The sequence below is a fragment of the Eschrichtius robustus genome, chromosome 14 (assembly GCF_028021215.1).
Source record: "Eschrichtius robustus isolate mEscRob2 chromosome 14, mEscRob2.pri, whole genome shotgun sequence".
NCBI lineage: Eukaryota > Metazoa > Chordata > Mammalia > Artiodactyla > Eschrichtiidae > Eschrichtius > Eschrichtius robustus.
In genome coordinates this window covers 51,566,449-51,579,740 of record NC_090837.1, presented here as the reverse complement: position 1 = coordinate 51,579,740, position 13,292 = coordinate 51,566,449, and the positions used below count along the sequence as shown (strand labels likewise).

Sequence of the window (13,292 nt, the reverse complement as noted above, 5' to 3'; positions counted from 1 at the left end):
GATTTGTGTTTCTCTCCATGCAAATGTGACATAAGATTTGCTGCTAAAGACTCCATGATTTCTATCTAATCTGATGGAAGCAAAAATAGGAAGGAAATACCTTTGACTTGTTTCTACACAGTGCATCCAGTCATTTATTTCTGGAACTTGATCAGTCTTTTTCCAAGAATATAGACAAATCTTTCCACACTCTAATCCTACTGCAACAACATATCTGTTTTTAAGGGAAGGGAAAGACAGTGATTAATTTAGCATGAACTACTGTTATCTCCATCACCAATCTAAAGTCGTTCTTCAGTGCTCCCAACTGTCTCTGGCTTACAAAGGACTCTGTTTAAAATCCGGGCCCAGGATCCAGTGTGCTGCTCTACTGTGCGCTCACAGAGGCTCCGCTCCGTGGAGGATGCTCACAGTTTTACCTCTGCCCTCTGCTGGCAAGGCCTATGAGCCAGTGTTTCCCTGGCTGGCAGCAGAGACCCTTGTTCTACCGAAGATACTTGTTACAGAGAAAGCACCACAGTCCTAAATTTGGTGAAACAAGAACCTCTGAGCCACACTCCCAATCTCTATTTCACCACGCTGAATATCATCAAGCTCTATCAATTTAGCAATTCTTATGAGGGGAGTTCCCTGGTGGTCCAGTGTTTGGGGCTCTGAGCTTCCACTGTGGGGGGCCTGGGTTCAATCCCTGGTCTGGGAACTAGGATCCCACAAGCCACGCGGCGCAGCCAAACAAACAACCAAATAAATAAATAAATAGGCGTTGATCAGAAAGATAAGATAAAATAAAATGGTGTTAAAAACAAAAAAGAAATCCTATGAGAAACATAAGCATTATAAAAAAAATAGTTAACTTGGAACCTAAGAGAACCCAAAGATAAAAGTATAAGAGGGCTACACATTGAGAAACTAAGTGGTCTTCTTAAAGAAAACATAAGACGAAGCCCCACACAGAGACTGACCGTTGGGAAAGGTTAAGCACTGGGCAGACACTGACGGCAGTCACAGCTCCGCCCACGTCCAGAACGGAGGAGCAGGGGCCGATGCTGTGCTCAGTGGAGTCCTCGCTGGAGTCGCACTCACCCCAGACAACCACCTAACACAGACACATCAAACTCTGTAAAACTTTCTCTTTGCAAGGTTTCTAGCAAGGCATTAGAGCGTTTCAATGGCATAGAGGACACTGACATTTAAAAAATGCATCATTTTCATGTGTGTTCCAGGACTTCTGAGCATTTCAAGCATCACAGAGAAGCCACCGTGTGGCAGATACATGTCTCTGAGACCTCAACTATCCAACTGCGCTGGTCCAAAGATGACTGTCCCGCCCAGAGGCCAGGGGTGTTCGGCCTGCTCTTTACACTCAGGAAACCAGCTCTGATCCAGTGAGATTCTGTCCACCACGTCCTCAAGGTGCTCGTGCACCACCCCAAGAAATTACCACAAAATGCATGAAACCAGCCAAGTCCCTGGCTCTTCTTCCACACCACCCACTGCTCATGGAATCAGCTCAGCTCACTCAGGAGGCCCTAACCTTGATGATACACCGCATAAGAAATGAGGCTCTCCTGGAAGCTCATGCCTCAAAAGGGTGTGAATGGTCACAAAGAAATGGAGAGGGAAGTGAAAACGCAGGACCAGAGCAAGATTCTGAGCAGAGGGCTCCGCCCAAGCAAGCAGGAGTGCATTCCTGAGACTGCATGGTGGATGATGCTTTGTCCGTTTCAGCCTTGACCGAACTGTGACAGCCACAGCTGGACCATCTGCTACCGGGCCTGACTGTGGAAGGCAGCAGCAGTCCTGCTGCCTGAGCAGCTGGCAGAGAGCAGGAAGACAAATGCCGGGGAAGAAATGAATCGGCAAATGACAGAAGTAAAGGTCTGCGAGAAAGCACTTCAGAGGCTAACATTTCAGTGTTTCACTGAGTGACAACATGCTGTGTTAGTCCTCTGCTTCTGTAACGTGTACCATGACTGTGACTGGAGAGGGCAGGAGGGGAAAGGAAACGCTCAAGTGCCTCAGCACCTCTGGTCTGCAGGAAGTGCAAAAAAAGGAAAGGATGCTTTAAAGAGCATGAAAACAGAGGAAAGACCAGAGGCCAGGGGAACATTTCCCAGAGAACAAGGGCGAGGGTCATGGTCAAGAACCTACTGCTAGCTAACTTGTTCTTATTTTATTCACAGCTCGTGACACACACAGGCACACACCCCGTTTCCTCTGCTGAATGAAAAGGTAATAATCATTCATTATAGAAAGGATTTTAAATTCACAAAAGTACGAAAAAGAAAAGCAGAAACTGTCTTTCCCTATGTCCCTCCATCCACTCCTGCTCTCCTACTTTCTTAGTCTTGACCCATTTCATTTACTACTTTTCTCCTACTGGGGCCATCTGATAGTCATGTGTCTGAAGGGCCTTCCTCTCTTATTTGATATTTCAGAGACATGTATTTATAGAATTTAACAAGTAAGAAAAGCCTTTTTATGTATGCATATGAAAAACACAGAAGGAAATACATAAACTGATTTTTAAAAGATGTATCAGAAAATTAGGATTATGTGTTTTTTATCCAAACACACCTGTAATATTACTATTTTACATTTGAAAAAATATTAAGTTAAAAAAAATTACCTTTTTGTCCCGACTTCCAGTGAAGAAATACTTGCCATCAGGACTCCAATCACAAGACCAAATAATTCTACTGTGCACAGCAGTGATTTTGTTAGTGAAGGCAAAGAGACTGAAAACTGGGTCTGAAAGAAACATATGCACTAGTCACAAAGTGGAGAAAGCTGTTTTTTTACCTGTTAGAAAGCTATGTTTAAATGCCATATACAGCATGTAATTTAACAATCAATTTATATACACAGACTTTTGCAACCGACCAAGCCCAGGCAGCTGATCCCTCACCAGAAGGCTATGTGCATACAGTTATTTTTCTAGTAGGAAATGCTTTTATACTGACTAGTCACTCTCTAGTGACTGATGACAAACATCTTCTGGACACTTAACTAAAAGTTCAATTTATGCTTTTGGAAGAAGCCTGATGAAATTTAAACTTACTCAGGAAGTAGCCAGATCTGTGTATTAAGCTATGGAAAAAAAGACTAATGAACCCTTAAATAATGTAAAAAAAAGAAAAAAAAAAAAAATGAACTTAAAAAAAATCTCTTCCCTTGCAATATTTTAAGTGTAGGGTAACTAACTTCTAGCCCTCATAGGGACGAAACCTAAAAAGACATAACTGTGTATGGAGGGTAGACTAATGTATCTATTAATCCACAATCCATAAAGATATAACAAATTAAAGGATTTGTTATCAGTATAATATCACTTTAACTTTTTAAAAAAGGAAAAGCTGCATGTTAGGAAATCACTAGTTGCAAACGAAATCAGTCTGTTACAACATATACTGCTCAGTATGTGTCACAGTCCCTGGTATTCTCTAAAACACAAAAAACCCAAAGGACTAAAAATATCGTAAGATCAAACTGCAGTAGGTTTTATCAATGGAAAAATTAAAAACAGGATTAAACAACACAAAGTACTTTAAACGCTCTCTAGATTTTACCTACTCAATGAAACTGGAAGAATAAGAATAGGCTACTGCTGCAATCACACGAAGCCTTTTTTCCTTTTCCTTTTTTTTTTTTTTTTTTCAATTTATGCCAGATCCAAAGTAGAACGCAGGTAGGTGTGTTAACATCTTGCCCAGGGGTCATGTTATTCACAAATGGATGCCTAAAACACCCCTCCCAATTATCACTGTGACAGAGGTGGGTAGGTGAACGGTAAAGACAATGGTCCTTCTGAGTTTCATAATTTAACTGTATATTCATTATTCCTGTCCCATAAAACCCTCAGTATATATCATCCATTTGGTTTTATGGTGGCATTCTGTAACCATCTGCGAAATCCAAATTTTCTACATGTAGATTTTTATGTTTCTTTATCTGAGATGTCTGAATACATATCATCCTTACAAGGAAGGTCAGGTCTTCCTCAGTTATCACAAAACTTTGAAAGACTCACAACAACCAGACTCTGCCCTTCACCCTGTTATCATTTCTATTTCTCTTTACACAATAGCTGCTCAAAGTAAGTAAATGGACATAACTGTTTCACTAATAATCTTCCCAACCAGGAGCTGTTTTACCTAACTCAGGTGAGATTGTGTCCTGCCTTTTCCACAGTGACCAGGTCCGATCTCTGGAAACAGCTAGTAAGAACTTGTCATCAGGAGAGAAGGCCATCTGCGTGACAGTCAAACTGTGGAAAATTAAATTCTGCACCTGTTTCCAAGATGCAGTGTTCCAAAGAATGATAGCTGCATGCTCTTTCTTAGCTGCCTATAGGACAGAGATGAAACAATAAAGCAATTAAAGTGAAATAAACTGAAAACATTTTTCAAAATAATATATTGTTTCTATGGTATTTTTTATGTATCCGTGTTAGAAAAAAAAAAAAAACACAACTTCTGAGAAAATACTATAACCAGGTGTAACCTCTGAGAAGAGACAGACTGGAATTAGAAATGACGACTAATTAGAGACTGGCACTGAAATCAGAATTTTAAAAATTGAGTTATATTTAACATACAATATTATATTAGTTTCAGGTGTACGACAAAATTTCAGGTTCAATATTTTTATACATTATGAAATGATCACATTAAGTCTAGTTACTATCCATCATCATACAAAGTTGTTACCATATTATTGACTATATCCCCTATGGGTACCTTACGTCCCTGTGACTTATTTACTTTATAACTGAAAGTTTATACCTCTTAAACCCCTACTTTGGTCATCCCTCCACCCCACCGAAAACACCCTGTCTATTTCCTGTACCTATGAATCTGTTTCTGTTTTGTTTGTTCATTTGTTTTGTTTTTTAGATTCCACATATAAATGAAATCATTTGGTGTTTGTCTTTCTCTAACTTATTTACTCATTTCACTTAGCATAATACCCTCCAGGTCCATCCATGTTGCCACAAATGGCAAGATTTCATTCTTTTTTTTTTTTTACGGCTGAGTAATATTCCATCACACACGCACACACCACCCCTTCTTTATCCATTCCTCTATCAATAGGCACTTAGGTTGCTTCCATATCTTGGCTATTGTAAATAATGCTATAATGAACATAGAGGTACCTATATCTTTATAAATTAATGTTTTCATTTCCTTTGGATAAATAGCCAAAAGAAGAATTGCTGGCTCATATGGTATAGTTCTATTTTTAATTTTTTGAGGAACCTCCATACTACTTTAATATTTTACAAGAAGAATACATCTGTGTATTAACTGTGTAATTAGTAGTTTAGAAACTTTCACTTCTGGTCAATATGGAGTAACAGGGACCAGATTTACTCTCTTGTGTGAAAAAAACTAAAAGATCAGACAGAATACATGAAATAATGGCACTCCAAAATATTAGATATCTGGCAACAAAGAACACTGATACCTAAAAGACAAAACGAATCACAGAGTAGGAAAAAAAGAAAAAGAAAAAAGAAAAAAACAATCACTGAACTCTATGACAACGTCAAGCAGCCAAATATAGGTATAACTATGGTCTGCAAAAGGATAAGAAAAAAATACTTAAAAAGATAATGGCCAAAAAAATTTCCAAATTCAATGAAAACAATAATCCTACAGATCTAAGACGTTTAATAAAACCCAAGCACAAGAAACACGAAGAAAACTATACCAACAGTAATCAAACTGTTTAAAACCAGTGAAAAATATAAAATTGCAGTTGGAGGGAAAAACAACATTACTAAGTAACAAAGAAAAATGACAGTGGGTTTCTCATCCAAAACAATGCAAATCAGAGGAAAATGGAGCAACATTTTTAAAGTACCTAAGGGAAAACCAACAATTCTTTAGCCACCACTAATACTGTTAAAAAATGAAGGAGAAATAGATCCGTTTCAGACAGGCAAAAGGTGAAAAAATTCCTGACCAGCAGAACTGCATTATGAGGAATGTTAAGAACATCCTGTAGGCAGCAGAAAAATAATATCTGATGGAAAAATTTTTTTATTATTTAAATCTCTTTAGGGATAATTGACTGTTAAAGCATAAATAATATTGTGGGATTTCTGTGAAGAAGTAAAATGTACAAAAACAATACCACAAAGTAGAAGGAAATGAAAGTATACTTACGTTCTCGTATGCAAATAGTGCAATATTACTTGATGGTAAACTGTGGTAAATTAAAGATATATAGTATAAAATGTGAAACAACCAATAAAATAACAAAGAGTTATATCTACTAAACAAAACAAAACAAAAGAAATAAAATGGAATCATAAAAAGGAATCACGTAATCCAAAATAAGTATAGTGGATCAAAAAACAGATAGATCAAATAGAAAACAAATAGCAAGACGATAGGAGTTAATCTATCATATCAATTATTACATCAAATGCAAATGATCTAATAAGCACCCCTATTAAAATGAAAGATTATCAAGATGAGAAAAACAGCAAGACCCAATTATATGCTGTCTCCAAGAAACCCACTTGAAATAAAAGGAAACAAACAGCTTAAAGTAAAATGATGGAAAAATACATAATTCAAGCACAACTCAAAAGAAAGCTGGAGTGGCTATACTAACATCAGAGAAAGTAGACTTAAGAGCAGAAAATATTATCAGAAGTAAAGAGGTTCATTGCATAATAATAAACTAGTCAGTTAATCAAGAGAAAATAACAATCATAAATGTTTAGGATCTAACAACAGAACTTCAAAATACATAAAGTACAAACTGAAGGAACTATAAGGATTAAAAGACAAGTCCACAATTATAGTCAGAGATTTCAAAATGCCATTCACGATAGAACCAAAAGAATAAGGAAGACAATTATTGTCAACCAATGTAATTCATATTCTCAGAACACTCGACCCAAAAGAAACAGAATCCAAATTCTTCTCAAAAGAACATGGAAATTTACCAAGATTAAATTTCAAAGGATTGAAGTCATACTATGTTTTCTGAACAAAATAAATTAAATTAGAAATCAATAACAGAAAGATATCTGAAAAACACTCAGGATATGGAAACTAATACACTTCAAAATAACCTAAATTAAAAAATAAAATCAAAGGGAAATTAGAAAGTATTTTTAATTGAATGAAAATGAAAACACAACATACCAAAATTTGCAGAATGCCTCAGAAGCAATACTTAGAGGAAAACTTATAGCACTTAACACCTATATTAGAAAGAAAGATCTAGAATCAATGACCTCAGTTTTAACCTTATTAGAGACAGAAAAAGAAATGAGGACTTCCCTGGTAGTGCAGTGGTTAAGAGTCTGCCTGCCAATGCAGGGGACACGGTTCAAGCCCTGGTCCAGGAAGATCCCACACGCCGCGGAGCAACTAAAACCGTGTGCCACAACTACTGAGCCTGTGCTCTACAGCCTGTGAGCCACAACTACTGAGCCCACGTGCCACAACTACTGAAGCCTGTGCACCTAGAGCCTGTGCTCCGCAACAAGAGAAGCCACCACAGTGAGAAGGCAGTGCACCACAATGAAGTGTAGCTCCTGCTTGTCGCAACTAGAGAAAGCCTGCACACAGCAACGAAGACCCAACGCAGCCAAAAGTAAATCAAAATAAATAAAATAAATAAATAAATTAACCAAAAGCTTGTTCTCTGAAAATATTAATAAAATCATAAACTCATTAACTTCCTGGTCAATTCCCAGAATTCTCTCCCACCAAAAAAAAAAAAAAAAAAAAAAAAAAAAAGAGGGTATGAGAGAGAAGAGACAAATTGCCAATAGCAGGAATAAGAAAGGTAACATCACTAGGGATTCTTCAGGTAATAAAAGGATCAAAAGGGAATACTATGAACAACTTTATGCCAATAAATATGACAAATCAGATAAAAAGGACAAATTTCCTGAAAGACACAAACCATCAAAGTACACCCACGAAAAATTAGATACCTTGAATGAAACAGCCCTGTATCTACTTAAAAAATTATAGGCAGTTAAAAACCTTCCCACAAAGATAACTCATCAAGGTCAGTTTGCTTCACTGGGAAACACTACCAAATATTTAAAAAAGGAAATACCAATTCTTCACAAACTCTTCCAGAAAATTGCAAAGGAGGAAATATTTCTATGAGGTTAATATTACTGTGATACCAAAACCAGATGAAGCCATTACAAGGAAAGAAAACTACATAGCAATGTCTCTCACGTACTATATATGAAAGCTTTAAACAAAATTTTAGCAAATTGAATCCAACAATATATAAAAATACAAGAAATCACCAACAAAATGAAAAGGCAACCTACTGAATGGGAGAAAATGTTTGCAAATCATCTGATAAGGGGTTAATATAAAAACTATATAAAGAACACATATATCTGAATAGCAAAATATAAAATAAAATTAAATAAATAAATAAAAAATAGGCAAAGGATCTGAATAGACATTTTTCCAAAGAAGATATATACATGGCCAACAGAAACATGAAAAGATGCTCAACATCACTAATCATAAGGGTAATGCAAATCAAAACCACAATGAGATATCACCTTACACCCATTAGAATGGCTATCATCAAAAAGACAAGGAATAAGTGCTGGAGAGGATATGGGGAAAAGGGAACCCTGTGCCTTGCTGGTGGAAATGTAAACTGGTGCAGCCACTATGAAAAACAGTATGGAGGTTCCTCAAAAAATTAAAACTGGAATTAACATATGATCCAGCAATTCCACTTCTGGGTATTTACCCAAAGAAAATAAAAACACTGACTTGAAAAGATATGTGTACCCCCATGTTCACTGCAGCATTATTTATGATAGCCAACATATGGAAACAACCTAAGTGTCCCTCAAATGGATGAAGAAAATGGATCAATGGATAAAGAAAACAGACAGACACACACACAATGGTGGAAGAGTATTCAGCCATAAAAAAGAATGAAATATTTCCATTTGCGACAACATGGATAGACCTTGTGGGCATTACGCCAAATGAAATAAGTCAGACAAAGACAAATACTGTACGATCTCACTTATAAGCAGAATCTAAAAACAGCAGCAATAAAAAAACCCACCAAGCTCACAGACATATAGAGAATGGATTGGGAGATGCCAGAAGCCAACATTGGGGGGTAAGGTGAAATGGGTGAAGGGAGTCAAAAAGTACAAACGTCCAGCTATAAATAACTAAGTCAGGGGGATGTAACATACAGCATGGTGATTATAGTTAATATTGCACTGCATATCTGAAAGTTGCTGAAATCTTAAAAGTCCTCAGCACAAGAAAAAAATATTTCTTGTAACTATGTATGATGATGGATGTTAGCTAGACTTATTGTGGTGATCACTTCACAATGTATACAAATATCGAATCATTAGGTTGTACACCTGAAACTAATATAATGTTATATATGTTAGTTATACCTCAATAAAAAGAACTGAAAAAAAATATATATATACACACACACACACATATATACATATAATATAAGCATTTGGGGTTTAGTTCCAGGAATACAAAGTTGGTTCATCATTTGAAAAATCAATGTAATTCACCATATTAATAAACTAAAATGGGAAAAACATATGATCATGTTAAGAGATAAAGAAAAAACATCTGACAAAATCTAACATCCATTCCTGATAAAAACTCTCTGCAAACTCGGAACCGTAGAGAGATTTTGCAACCTGATAAAGAAGAGTTATAAAAAGAAATCCACAGCAAACATAATGCTTAATGGACAAAAACTAAATATTTTGTTCCTGAGATGAGGAATAAGGGGAGGACTTCTGATGTTACAACGTCTAGTCAACATTAAGACGTCCATATGGGAAAGGAAGAAGTAAAATTTTCTTTATTCACAGGCAACATAAGCATCTATGTGGAAAATCCAATATCTACAATAAAGTTATAAGAAGTAATAAGTTTAGCAAGTTGCAGGATAAAAGACTGATATACAAAAAGCAACTGCATTTCCTTATGTGAGCAATGAACAATCAGACATAAAATATATGAAATAAGGATAAATCTGACAAAATATGTGTAAGACCTGACACTGAAAAGTACAAAATATTCCTGATAATATTAAGATGTTAACATTGGGGAAAATTGGGTAGGAGGTATAATGGTATTCTAGGTACTATCTCTGCAACTTTCATTAAATATAAAATTATTCCAAAATAAAAGGCTTACTAAAAAAAAAAAAATCCCTGAGAAATTAAAGATCTAAATAAATGAGAGGCATACTGCATTCATGTGTCAAGACTCAATATTGTTAAAATTCTTCCACAATTACTCTATAGATTCAATGCAATCCCCATCAAAATTCCAGCACATACTTTTGTAGAAACTCTCAAGCTGATTATAAAATTCATGTGGAAAAGTAAAGAACCTAGAATAGCCAAAATACATTTGAAAAGTGAGAAGAGAAAAGACAATTACTTCCTGGTTTCAAGACACAGTATAAGAAGCTATAGTTGTTAAAGAGACTGTGGCATTGGCATCAAAACAGGAAAGAAAAGAGAAAGATGAGTAGGACAAAATAAAGTCTAGAAATAGACCCAAACATATATGGACAGCTAATTTTGACAAAGATGCAAAAGGTACGAGGTGAAGGGATAGTCTTTTCAACAAATGATGATGGAACAACTGGATATCCACATGCAAAAAAAATCTACTGTAATATATACTCCATACAGCAGGAAGAATTAATAAAAGATGTATCATAGGTCTAAATATAAAACTTAAAATCTATAAAACTCCTAGAACAAAATGCAGCAGAAGATCTTGAGTCAGGCAAAGATTTCTTTCTTTCCTTTTTCTTTTTCGGCCACTCTGCACAGCATGCGGGATCTTAGTTCCCTGACCAGGGATCGAACCCACGCCCCCTGCAGTGGGAGTGTGGAGTCTTAACCACTGGACCACCAGGGAAGTCCCAGGCAAAGATTTCTTAGATACTACATTAGAAGCACAAACCCAATACAGAAAAAAATTGATAAATTAGACTTCACCAAAACATAGAACTTATACTCTTTGAAAAACACTGTTAGGAAAATGAAAGGAAAAGTCACTGGGGAAAACTATCTACATAGCATATATCTGATAAAGTAGTATCCAGTATATATAAAGAACTTTTCAAAATTCAGTAATAAGAAAACAATACAATAAAGAACTGGGCAAAAGATTTGAACAGATACTTCATCAAAGAAGACACGCAGTTGGAAAATTAGCACATGAAAAGTTGTTCAACATCATTAATCATTAGGGAAATGCAAATTACAAGCACAATGAGATATTACAAACCTATCAGAATGGCTAATGTTAAAAAGATGGACAATACCACACACTGGTGAGGGCGTGGAGTAACTGGAACTCTCATATGTTGCTAGTGGGATTGTAAAATGGTACAACCACTTCGGAAAATAGTTTGTCAATTTCTTAAAAATTTAAATATACATCTACCATATACCCAGCAATGCCACTCATATGTATTTACTCAAGAGAAATGAAAGCATATATCCATGCAAAGACTTGTACACAAATGTTCATAACTGCTTTATTAATAAAAGCCAAAAACTGGAAATCACCCAAATGTCCATTAATAAGTGAATGGATCAACAAATTGTAGTATATCTGTAAAAGGGAAGACTATTCAGAAAATAAAATGAGCAACTGATACACGGAACAAGATAGATGAATCTCAAATTATTATGCTAAATGCAAAAAGCCAGATGAAAAAGAGTGCATACTATATGATTCCATTTATACAAAAATTTAGAAAATGTAAACTACTCTATCATGATAAAAAGCAGATTAGTGGTTTACTAGGAATGGGGAAGAGGAAATTTGGGGGGCTGATGGTATGTTCACTATCTTGATTGTAGTGATGATTTCACAGGTATAAACATATGTCAAAATTTATCAGATTGTTCACTTTCAACATGCAGTTGATGGCACACTGATGACACCTAAATAAAGCAGCTAATAATGTTAGTTTAAAAAAGAAACGCACATACTTGCTACAAGTGAGCCAACTTGAAAAGGAGAAAGTAATCAATTATGTGATTGACAGTGCCCTAAGACACAAATTAGCTGCTCAGTAGAAGCACAGTTATTCTTGCTACTTATACCCTATTCTTTCCAAAGGCCCTTGTATTAACAGAAGGAAGTACCACCCTCTCAGTACCACCTTCACAAAGAGGACAACAAACAAGGGGGGTGGGGCAGAAGGAGCACAACAATTATTTCTTAGGATGTCCCTCAATACAGGCCAGTAGCAAGAAACCACAGCAAGAGCAGGGACAAAAAACAAACGTACCAAAAAACCCCATAGGTGCCCATCCAGGTGGGCAGCTCTCCTCATGCTTAGAACAAATAAATAAATTAATCTTCTTGGTTAAAACGAGTAAATAAATTTTAGGAAATTTAGGGGAATGTGTAGGTCTCAGACCTTTCACACAATCCTCCACAGTATATAGATAAATACTGAATAGGAAGTTCAAGATCATTCTCCCAGGCAGATGTCTGAGATGCACTATTCTGCAGTGTCACGTGCTGGTGGCTCACTGAGCTGGCCACCACCCTGCCTCACTGTGGCAAGGGCCAAGGGACTCTACTCACTTAGGTCAGCACCCACAGTGTCCTCAAGAGATGGTCAGATGGAGTGCATGGTGCGGGGTTTCACCTTCTCATTTCCCTGTGTCTCCAGGACTCCCATTACTAAAAATTTATGTTACCACATTTTTAGCTCTCATTTTAAGGTATCTGATTAAATAGTTTCTGAGTAGGGGCATAAATCAGCTCAAACCAAGTATTTAAGAACAAAAATGTGCAGCTGAAACAGATTTAAAAGGCAACTGCAAGCTTCTGATGGGACAGAATGGAAAAGAGACTGAGAAAGCAAGATTCAGAAAAATCAGGCACCTGTGGCCTTTCGTGTCAAATTCTGCCTCCATCACTACTAAGCTTGCAGGAGCCTGATGACTCAAATAACCTGTGACCAAGTAAAATAAAAAAGTAAAATGCCCTACCTTACAAGCTGAGGCAAGCAGTGTCTTTGAATTGCTACAAGCAACACAAAATATTTCATAACCATGTCCGTATCTAAAATTTAAAAAGAGAAAATGGATGACCCCTGTAAATAGGTAATTAGTAAATGTACCTATTCTTGTGCTGCAAAATTTTTAAATGTGCTGCAAAGTTTTTAAATGAGAGAAGAAATCAATCTCTCCAGCTAACACACAGTTCTTTTAAGAAACATTGTACTTTTGTCTAGGCAAATAT

The 13,292-nt window shown here is 36.3% G+C and overlaps 1 protein-coding gene across 2 annotated transcripts in view; it reads right to left on the bottom strand.

Moving 5' to 3' along the window:
* The window catches only part of ELP2 (elongator acetyltransferase complex subunit 2), a 45,088-nt gene that overhangs the window by 3,970 nt on the left and 27,826 nt on the right, over positions 1–13,292 (bottom strand). For both annotated transcript variants that reach the window (XM_068563778.1, XM_068563777.1), the window contains 5 exons: positions 13,040–13,112; positions 4,155–4,347; positions 2,630–2,751; positions 963–1,096; positions 101–214 (listed from right to left, as the gene is read on the bottom strand). In XM_068563778.1, the coding sequence (XP_068419879.1) occupies positions 101–214; positions 963–1,096; positions 2,630–2,751; positions 4,155–4,347; positions 13,040–13,112 (636 nt within the window). The remainder of the gene's footprint in view (positions 1–100; positions 215–962; positions 1,097–2,629; positions 2,752–4,154; positions 4,348–13,039; positions 13,113–13,292) is intronic.